Source organism: Entelurus aequoreus, linkage group LG14 (assembly GCF_033978785.1).
Source record: "Entelurus aequoreus isolate RoL-2023_Sb linkage group LG14, RoL_Eaeq_v1.1, whole genome shotgun sequence".
NCBI lineage: Eukaryota > Metazoa > Chordata > Actinopteri > Syngnathiformes > Syngnathidae > Entelurus > Entelurus aequoreus.
Window position 1 is genome coordinate 25,985,148 of NC_084744.1, and position 10,000 is coordinate 25,995,147.

The 10,000-nt window shown below is 39.7% G+C and overlaps 1 protein-coding gene across 1 annotated transcript in view; it reads left to right on the top strand.

Moving 5' to 3' along the window:
- Nucleotides 1-10,000, top strand: part of ccdc39 (coiled-coil domain 39 molecular ruler complex subunit) — a 63,988-nt gene that overhangs the window by 4,762 nt on the left and 49,226 nt on the right. The window contains exons 2-4 of the mRNA XM_062069337.1: nucleotides 7,199-7,318; nucleotides 7,406-7,552; nucleotides 7,625-7,783. Coding sequence (XP_061925321.1) covers nucleotides 7,199-7,318; nucleotides 7,406-7,552; nucleotides 7,625-7,783 — 426 coding nt within the window. The remainder of the gene's footprint in view (nucleotides 1-7,198; nucleotides 7,319-7,405; nucleotides 7,553-7,624; nucleotides 7,784-10,000) is intronic.

The window sequence follows — 10,000 nt, forward strand, 5'->3', positions numbered from 1 at the left end:
ATATATCAATGATGAAATCTTAACATTATAACACATGCCAATACGGCCGGGTTAACTTATAAAGTGACATTTTAAATTTGCCGCTAAACTTCCGGTTCGAAACGCCTCTGAGGATGACGTATGCGCGTGACGTAGACCGGGGAACACGGGTATGCCTTCCACATTGAAGCCAATACGAAAAAGCTCTGTTTTCATTTCATAATTCCACAGTATTCTGGACATCTGTGTTCGTGAATCTGTTTCAATCCTGTTCATTGCATTATGGAGAAGGAAGCTGGGCAAGCAAAGAAGAAAGTTGTCGGTGCGAAATGGACGTATTTTTCGAACGTAGTCAGCCACAACAGTACACAGCCGGCGCTTCTTTGTTTACATTCCCGAAAGATGCAGTCAAGATGGAAGAACTCGGATAACAGAGACTCTAACCAGGAGGACTTTTGACTTGGATACACAGACGCCTGTAGAGAACTGGGACAACACAGACTCTTACCAGGATTACTTTGATTTGGATGACAAAGACGCAGACGTGCTACTGTGAGTATGCAGCTTTGGCTTCTAAACATTTGATCGCTTGACCGTATGTGCGCAATTTTTTTTTGCGTATGTACGTAACTTTTTTTAAATATATAAGCTTTATGAACCTTGGGTTAGGTGAACGGTCTTTTGGGCTGAGTGATTGTGTGTGTTGATCAGGTGTTTGAATTGTATTTGCGTGTTCTATGGAGCTAGGAGCTAGCATAGGAGCTAGGAGCTAGCATAACACGTACCGTACCGTACGTGCGCGTCACGTACGTAACTTTTTAAAAATATATAAGCTTTATGAACCTTGGGTTAGGTGAACGGTCTTTTGGGCTGAGTGATTGTGTGTGTTGATCAGGTGTTTGAATTGTATTGGCGTGTTCTATGGAGCTAGGAGCTAGCATAGGAGCTAGGAGCTAGCATAACACGTACCGTACCGTACGTGCGCGTCACGTACGTAACTTTTTAAAAATATATAAGCTTTATGAACCTTGGGTTAGGTGAACGGTCTTTTGGGCTCAGTGATTGTGTGTGTTGATCAGGTGTTTGAATTGTATTGGCGTGTTCTATGGAGCTAGGAGCTAGCAGAGGAGCTAGGAGCTAGCATAACAAACACGCAGGTGTTTTTATGCAGGATTAATTTGTGGCATGTTAAATATAAGCCTGGTTGTGTTGTGGCTAATAGAGTATATATATGTCTTGTGTTTATTTACTGTTGTAGTCATTCCCAGCTGAATATCAGGTCACCCCCGGCTCTCACAGCATCTTCCCTATCTGAATAGCTTCAACTCCCCACTAGTCCTTCACTTGCACTTTACTCATCCACAAATCTTTCATCCTCGCTCAAATTAATGGGGAAATTGTCGCTTTCTCGGTCCGAATCTCTCTCACTTCATGCGGCCATCATTGTAAACAATAGGGAACTTTGCGTATATGTTCAACTGACTACGTCACGCTACTTCCGGTAGGGGCAAGCCTTTTTTTTATCAGATACCAAAAGTTGCAATCTTTATCGTCGTTGTTCTATACTAAATCCTTTCAGCAAAAATATGGCAATATCGCGAAATGATCAAGTATGACACATAGAATAGATCTGCTATCCCCGTTTAAATAAAAAAAATTCATTCCAGTAGGCCTTTAATATTGTTGTCCGGGTGAGAATCGGTAGAAATTCGGGAGAATGGTTATCCCAGGAGATTTTCGGGAGGGGCACTGAAATTCGGGAGTCTCCCGGAAAAATCGGGAGGGTTGGCAAGTATGCATATGTATCAGGTCTATTTTTAACCAACACAACATCCCAGTACATTTCAAACCAGGCAACACCCTGAGACACAGACTGGTGCATCCTAAAGACCGGACACCCCACAACCACAAAAACAATCTGGTCAAGTGTAATGATGAATGCACTGATTCATATATTGGGGAAACAAAACAACCACCAGACGGGCAAACTCTTCAGGCCAAGACTCAGCTGTCGACCTGCACCTCAGAGAGAAACAGCACTCCTCTGAGAACAAAAATGTACAGATTCTAGACAGGGAGGCTGGATGGTACGAAAAAGGAGTGAGGGAAGCCATCTATGTCAAGGTTCAATCAATCAATCAATCAATCAAAGTTTACTTATATAGCCCTAAATCACGAGTGTCTCAAAGGGCTGCACAAGCCACAACGTCATCCTCGGCTCAGATCCCACAACAGGGCAAGAAAAAACTATACCTAATGGGATGACATTGAGAAATCTTGGGGGGGACAACACTAGTAAGGACTCATGAAAACTATTAAAAAAATACATACAATTAATTACGGAGTGCTAAAATACATTCTAATTAGATTAACGATAATAATAATAATGTGTATATTTCTTCGTTTACCTTTCAATAAAATGAAAGTGCAAATGATAATCAATGTTGGGACTAACGCGTTACTGTAACTCCGTTATTTTCGGCGGTAACGAGTAGTCTAACACGTTATTTTTTATATTCAGTAACTCAGTTACCTACATGATGCGTTACTGCGTTATTTTACGTTATTTTTTGTATAGTATCGGCTAGAAACGGAGAAGATCTGAGTGTGTTTTATTGGAGAGCCGCGGTGTCGTCCTTCTGATTCTTCCTGTGTCACAAGAGATGCGCCGCGTGCTGTGTGGGTGTGGGTGTGTGTGGGTGTGTGGGGGGAGGGGGGGCGTGTCTGTGTTTACTAACAAGACATCATGGCAGAGCCGAAGCCGAGTTTCTTAACATGGAGATATTCTTACTACCGTAATTTCCGGACTATAAGCCGCTACTTTTTCCCCTCGTTCTGGTCCCTGCGGCTTATACAAGGGTGCGGCTTATATACGGCCTGTTCTTCTCCGACACCGACGAAGAGGATTTCGGTGGTTTTAGTACACAGGAGGAAGACGATGACACAATGATTAAAGACTGACTTTTCATATACCGGTAGGCTGGTTATTTTGATAACGTACAGGCGAGCACTTTGTATTACTTTGCACCGTTGTATTATTTGTACTCTGCACGAATGCTGTTCGCCATGTCAAAGATGTGAAAGTTTGATTGAATGATTGAAAGATTTATTGTTAATAAATGGGACGCTTTGCATTCCCAAACAGTCATCTCTGTCCCGACAATCCCCTCCGTGGTAGCAGGAACCCCTATATACTACGGTAATTACACATCAAAACCCTGCGGCTTATAGTCGGGTGCGGCTTATATATGGAGCAATCTGTATTTTCCCCTAAATTTAGCTGGTGCGGCTTATAGTCAGGTGCGGCTTATAGTCCGGAAATTACGGTACTTTTCTTTTGTCGAGCACAAAGAAAATAACATTTTAGTTAAATGTATTGTGTCTTGGATCAAAGATCCTATCTACTGCCCAAAACAGCAATTCAAATCTGCTGAAACAGCTACAAAAGCAACATGCTTGGACGAAGCTAGTAAAGAGAGACATACTTCACCTAAGGATTTTAACGGAGGCACTGCTAGCCAGGACAACATTGATAGAGCCATTGCAGCGTATGTGCTAGAAGACATGTAGGCTATTTCTACAGTGGAGTCACCCGCTTTCAGGCAGCTATTTTAGCATGATAGCGTGCGTCAAACGGCAAATTGCACGGAAAACATTTCCAAGTTCCTGGACACAGTGGACAGTGAGTACATAAAAATGGAAGGCAAGCTAAAGAAGACACTCCAAACTCTGCCTCCGCTCATCATTCATCACTGAAGGTACACACTTTGTCAATTCCCTTAGATACTCTTTCTTTCTAGACTTCTAGAGTGTTTGATTATCACATCACTCTAAATGTATAGACTATAAAGTTCACAAACATAAAGAGGGATCCTAGTGGGCCAGGCCAATCTTTCCTTTTCTGTAAACTAAAACTGGAGAAATGCGTAGCGTTCTGGGCTTCACTGAAGACATGATTTTATTTCACAATTCCTTGAGAGAAAAAAACGCTTGGTTAGGCGTGTGTATAGCAGTATGTGTGCTGTATAAAGTGACATGACATATAATCATGTCATGTGTGCCTTCCTTGGGTGAAGCCAGGTTTACACCTATGTTGTTATTATGCTGTTTGTTACTTATGTATGTTATGTTGCAGCTATTTAAAATAGTTTTGTCAATTTGTTCTGGCCCAAAATAAATTGGCCCTTTGAAACATATCTTTGTCTTTGTGTGTTGTATGTAGAGCACATTGCTTTCTGAGTTCAGTGATGCAAATGCATGTCAAGTTGATCAACAGATTGTATTATTCTCCAGTGCAATAATAGTACTGAAATGAAGGCTAAAAGGGCATTAATGGGAGCCTTAAAAAATAAAAAAAAAGTAACTAAATAGTTACTTTTCACAGTAACGCATTCATTTTTGGTGTAAGTAACTGAGTTAGTAACTGAGTTAATTTTGAAATAAAGTAACTAGTAACTGTAACTAGTTACTGGTTTTCAGTAAATAACCCAACACTGATGATAATACAGCGTCACCACTTTAGTCATAATTTTTGCGCTTAAGAAACTTCTCTATGACTTTAGCTTCAGACTTCTTCTGTTTGTTTGATATTCTCATTACTGCCACGAGTGGTTGAAAGGTATATTACAACTGAGTACCATCCATCCATCCATTTCCTACCGCTTTTCCCTTTCGGGCTCGCGGGGGTGCTGGAGCCTATCCCAGCCGCACACGGGCGGAAGGCGGGGTACACCCTGGACAAGTCACCACCTCATCGCAGGGCCAACACAGATAGACAGACAACATCCACACTCACATTCACACACTAGGGACCATTTAGTGTTGCCAATCAACCTATCCCTAAATATGTGACTGAAAATGTATATTTTTGAGCAGGCAGGATTTTGGACACACTAAGTCAGGGGTCGGCAACCCGCGGCTCCGGAGCCGCATGCGGCTCTTTGACCACTCTGATGCGGCGCAGCTACATACTCGCCGACCCCCCCGATTTTCCCAGGAGACTTATGGATCTCAGTGTCTCTCATAGATAACTCCCAGGGAAAATATAATCCTATTTACACTCTAATTACTGAATAAAGGGAGTTCCCTAATTGCACTGCAGTAATTGTCCTCTATAGCATTTACAAACAGCGTGCCAGCCCGGCCACATGTTGTATGTTGCTTTTACTTGCACTCATAGGAGACAGCAAAGCATACTTACTCATCAGCCACACAGCTTACACTGACGGTAGCCGTATCAAACAACTTTAACATTGTTACGTTACAAATATGCGCCACACTGTGAACCCACACCAAAAAAGAATGAAAAACACATTTCTGGAGAACATCCCACCGTAACACAACATAAACACAACACAACCAATACCCAGAATCCCATGCAGCCCTAACTCTTCCGGTCTACATTATACACCCCCGCTACCACCAAATCCCCCCACACATCAACCCCCCCCCCCCCCCCCCCTCTCCGTGCGTTGGTTGAGCGAAGAGTTAGGGCTGCATGGGATTCTGGGTATTGGTACCGTCAGTGTAAGATGTGTGGCTGCTGAGGTAGTATGCCTTGCTGTCACTTATGTGAGCAAGCTGAAACTGCAATCTACATGTGGTTGAGCAGGTATACTGTTTGGGCAGGCTGTAGAGGGTGCTGAAAGCAGCGCCATTACGCCCTGGTACTAGGTAGTCTCCCGGAAACAATGAGAGTATTGGCAGGTATGATGCTAACGCCAATCATTCAAAACTCGCGGGCCGCACTAACATAAAATTTCCATATTAAGGTGTGTGCCGGTGCGTGTGTCTGAGACCCCTGGTTAACATAGCACAAAGCAATTTAAGCTTTGTATGCTGTGTTTTTCATTTTAAATTAAAAATTTTTTTTTGTGGCTCCCATTATTTTCTTTAATTTGTGAAACTTGCCAAAATGGCTCTTTGAGTGGTAAAGGTTGCCGACCCCTGCACTAGGTTATGCAGTTACACAACCATATTATTTTTTATAATATTAAAATGTAGCAAAAAAAAACAGAAAGCTAACATTAATTAATATTAATATACTTAGTCACCTCTAACTCAATATTTTTTTTTTTAAATATAAGTAATATATATATATATATATATATATATATATATATATATATATATATATATATATATATATATATATATATATATATATATATATATATATATATTTTTTTTTTTTTGTATAACATTTTAAATGAATAAAATAAAAATATCTAAATAGCGCCCCTATTTTTCAGTGTTGTATTTGTACAGGCAGAATTTTTGACACACCAGGTTATGCATTTACAGAATTATATTATTATTATTTTATAATATTCTTACATGGGGGAAAAAACAGTAAAAATGTACCAAAAAGTCAGAAAATAATGAGAAAAGTTGAACTCTTAAACTAATAATTAATATTAATATACTCAATGTTTTGTTTTTTAATATAAGTAATATATATATATATATATATATATATATATATATATATATATATATATATATATATATTTTTGTATGGCATTTTAAATAAATAAAATAAAAATATCTAAATAGCGCCCCTATTTTTCAGTGTTGTATTTGTACAGGCAGAATTTTTGACACACCAGGTTATGCATTTACAGAATTATATTATTATTATTTTATAATATTCTTACATGGGGGAAAAAAAACAGTAAAAATGTACCAAAAAGTCAGAAAATAATGAGAAAAGTTGAAATTTTAAACTTATAATTAATAGTAATATACTCAATGTTTTGTTTTAGATATATATATATATATTTTTTTTGTATAGCATTTTAAATAAATAAAATAAAAATATCTAAATAGCGCCCCTATTTTTCAGTGTTGTATTTGTACAGGCAGAATTTTTGACACACGAGGTTATGCATTTACAGAATTATATTATTATTATTTTATAATATTCTTACATGGGGGAAAAAACAGTAAAAATGTACCGAAAAGTCAGAAAATAATGACAAAAGTTGAACTTTTAAACTAATAATTAATATTAATCTACTTAGTCGCCTCTAACTCAATGTTTTGTCTTAAAATACCGCTGCGGCCAATACGGACCACAGCTGAAAAACAGATATTTTTTGGCGGCACTCGGGGGCCCCGGCCCTAAGGTTAAGAAACACTGGTATAGGAAATGCGTAGAGAGCTGCACATGTTTCATGTAATGTGTGTATTGTAATCATGATTACATGTTCATCGACAGATTGGCAAGAAAACGAGGGAGCTTTTGCGGCTGAAAAGCAAACGAGAGAATCACAGAGATCAAAAACAACTGGCGACAGACTTCCTGCAAAATGTTAAAAAGGAGAAGGAAAACACTGCGGTATTTTCTCCAACCCCTTTGAATAATTGGCATGTTTTATGTGTTAAGGCTGCTGTAGTGAGTTCATGCTCGGTGTTGGGCAAACAGGCTCTCTGCAGGGCCAAAGACAGAGAAGCCGAGTCGGAGAGACACCTCACCGCCATCGCAGAGAGAGAAACAGGTCGCCTAGTGCAGGACCACGCCAAGATGGAGAATGAACTTCGATCTTTGGCTGAGAGGAAAAACATGCTCGAGGTGCTTTGACACTTTTAGATTGGATGAAAAGCGTCAGAATGCAAACATTTGACCTTTTGCCCGCGTCTTCAGAACAACATCTTTAAGGCCAGACTGAAGCTGGAGCAGTTTCAGACACAGATGCAGTGGGACCAGCAGGCCATGGACTCTTTTCTGGAGGAGTCGGCACAAAAAGAGGAGGACATGATGGCCATCGTTAAGTATTCGCAGCAAGATGAGCAGAGGATTAAGGTATGAACAAGTCCAATTTTATCAAAAAACAGTTTGTGACTTGTCATACACGTCACCTACAGCCTTGAATTAATCGTGACTAATCACAGTAAATTACCACTGTGAACTTTTGTCGTCAAAGAGGACTACCGCATTTTTCAGACTATAAGTCGCAGTTTTTTTCATAGTTTGGCCGGGGGTGCGACTTATACTCAGGAGCGACTTGTGTGTGAAATGATTAACACATTACCATAAAATATCAAATAATCGTATTTAGCTCATTCACGTAAGAGACTAGACGTATAAGATTTCATGGGATTTAGCGATTAGGAGTGACAGATTGTTTGGTAAACGTATAGCATGTTCTATATGTTATAGTTATTTGAATGACTCTTACCATAATATGTTACGTTAACATACCAGTTGGTTATTTATGCCTCATATAACGTACACTTATTCAGCCTGTTGTTCACTATTCTTTATTTATTTTAAATTGCCTTTCAAATGTCTATTCTTGTTGTTGGCTTTTATCAAATACATTTCCCCCAAATATATGACTTATACTCCAGTGCGACTTATATATGTTTTTTCCTTCTTTATTATTCATTTTCGGCCGGTGCGACTTATACTCCGAAAAATACGGTAGTCTTCAGAGTCTAAAGCAGGGGTGTCAAACGTACGGCCCGCAAACAGGTTTTATCCGGCCCGCGGGATGTGTTCGCTAAATATAAAAATGAGCCGAAATTTTTGGATGGAAGAAACTGCTGTTCTAAATGTGTCCACTAGATGTCACAATAGCAATTATTTTTATTTAATTTTTTATCTTTTATTAAATCTACATAAAAAACACAAGATACACTTACAATTAGTGCACCAACCCAAAAAACCTCCCTCCCCCATTTACACTCATTCACACAAAAGGGTTGTTTCTTTCTGTTATTAATATTCTGGTTCCTACATTATATATCAATATACAAACCCTGTTTCCATATGAGTTGGGAAATTGTGTTAGCTGTAAATATAAACGGAATACAATGATTTGCAAATCATTTCCAACCCATATTCAGTTGAATATGCTACAAAGACAACATATTTGATGTTCAAACTGATAAACATTTTTTTTTGCAAATAATCATTAACTTTAGAATTTGATGCCAGCAACACGTGACAAAGAAGTTGGGAAAGGTGACAATAAATACTGATAAAGTTGAGGAATGCTCATCAAACACTTATTTGGAACATCCCACAGGTGAGCAGGCAAATTGGGAACAGGTGGGTGCCATGATTGGGTATAAAAGTAGATTCCATGAAATGCTCAGTCATTCACAAACAAGGCTGGGGCGAGGGTCACCACTTTGTCAACAAATGCGTGAGCAAATTGTTGAACAGTTTAAGAAAAACCTTTCTCAACCAGCTATTGCAAGGAATTTAGGGATTTCACCATCTACTGCACATAAGCAGCTAAGCCCGTGACCTTCCATCCCTCAGGCTGTACTGCATCAACAAGCGACATCAGTGTGTAAAGGATATCACCACATGGGCTCAGGAACACTTCAGAAACCCACTGTCAGTAACTACAGTTGGTCGCTACATCTGTAAGTGCAAGTTAAAACTCTCCTATGCAAAGCAAAAACCGTTCATCAACAACACCCAGAAAGGCCGTCGGCTTCGCTGGGCCTGAGCTCATCCAAGATGGACTGATACAAAGTGGAAAAGTGTTCTGTGGTCTGACGAGTCCACATTTCAAATTGTTTTTGGAAACTGTGGACGTCGTGTCCTCCGGACCAAAGAGGAAAATAACCATCCGGATTGTTATAGGCGCAAAGTTGAAAAGCCAGCATGTGTGATGGTATGGGGGTGTATTAGTGCCCAAGACATGGGTAACTTACACATCTGTGAAGGCGCCATTAATGCTGAAAGGTAAATACAGGTTTTAGAGCAACATATGTTGCCATCCAAGCAACGTTACCATGGACGCCCCTGCTTATTTCAGCAAGACAATGCCAAGCCACGTGTTGCATCAACGTGGCTTCATAGTAAAAGAGTGCGGGTACTAGACTGGCCTGTCTGTAGTCCAGACCTGTCTCCCATTGAAAATGTGTGGCACATTATGAAGCCTAAAAATACCACAAGGGAGACCCCGGGACTGTTGAACAACTTAAGCTGTACATCAAGCAAGAATGGGAAAGAATTCCACCTGAGAAGCTTCAAAAATGTGTCTCCTCAGTTCCCAAACGT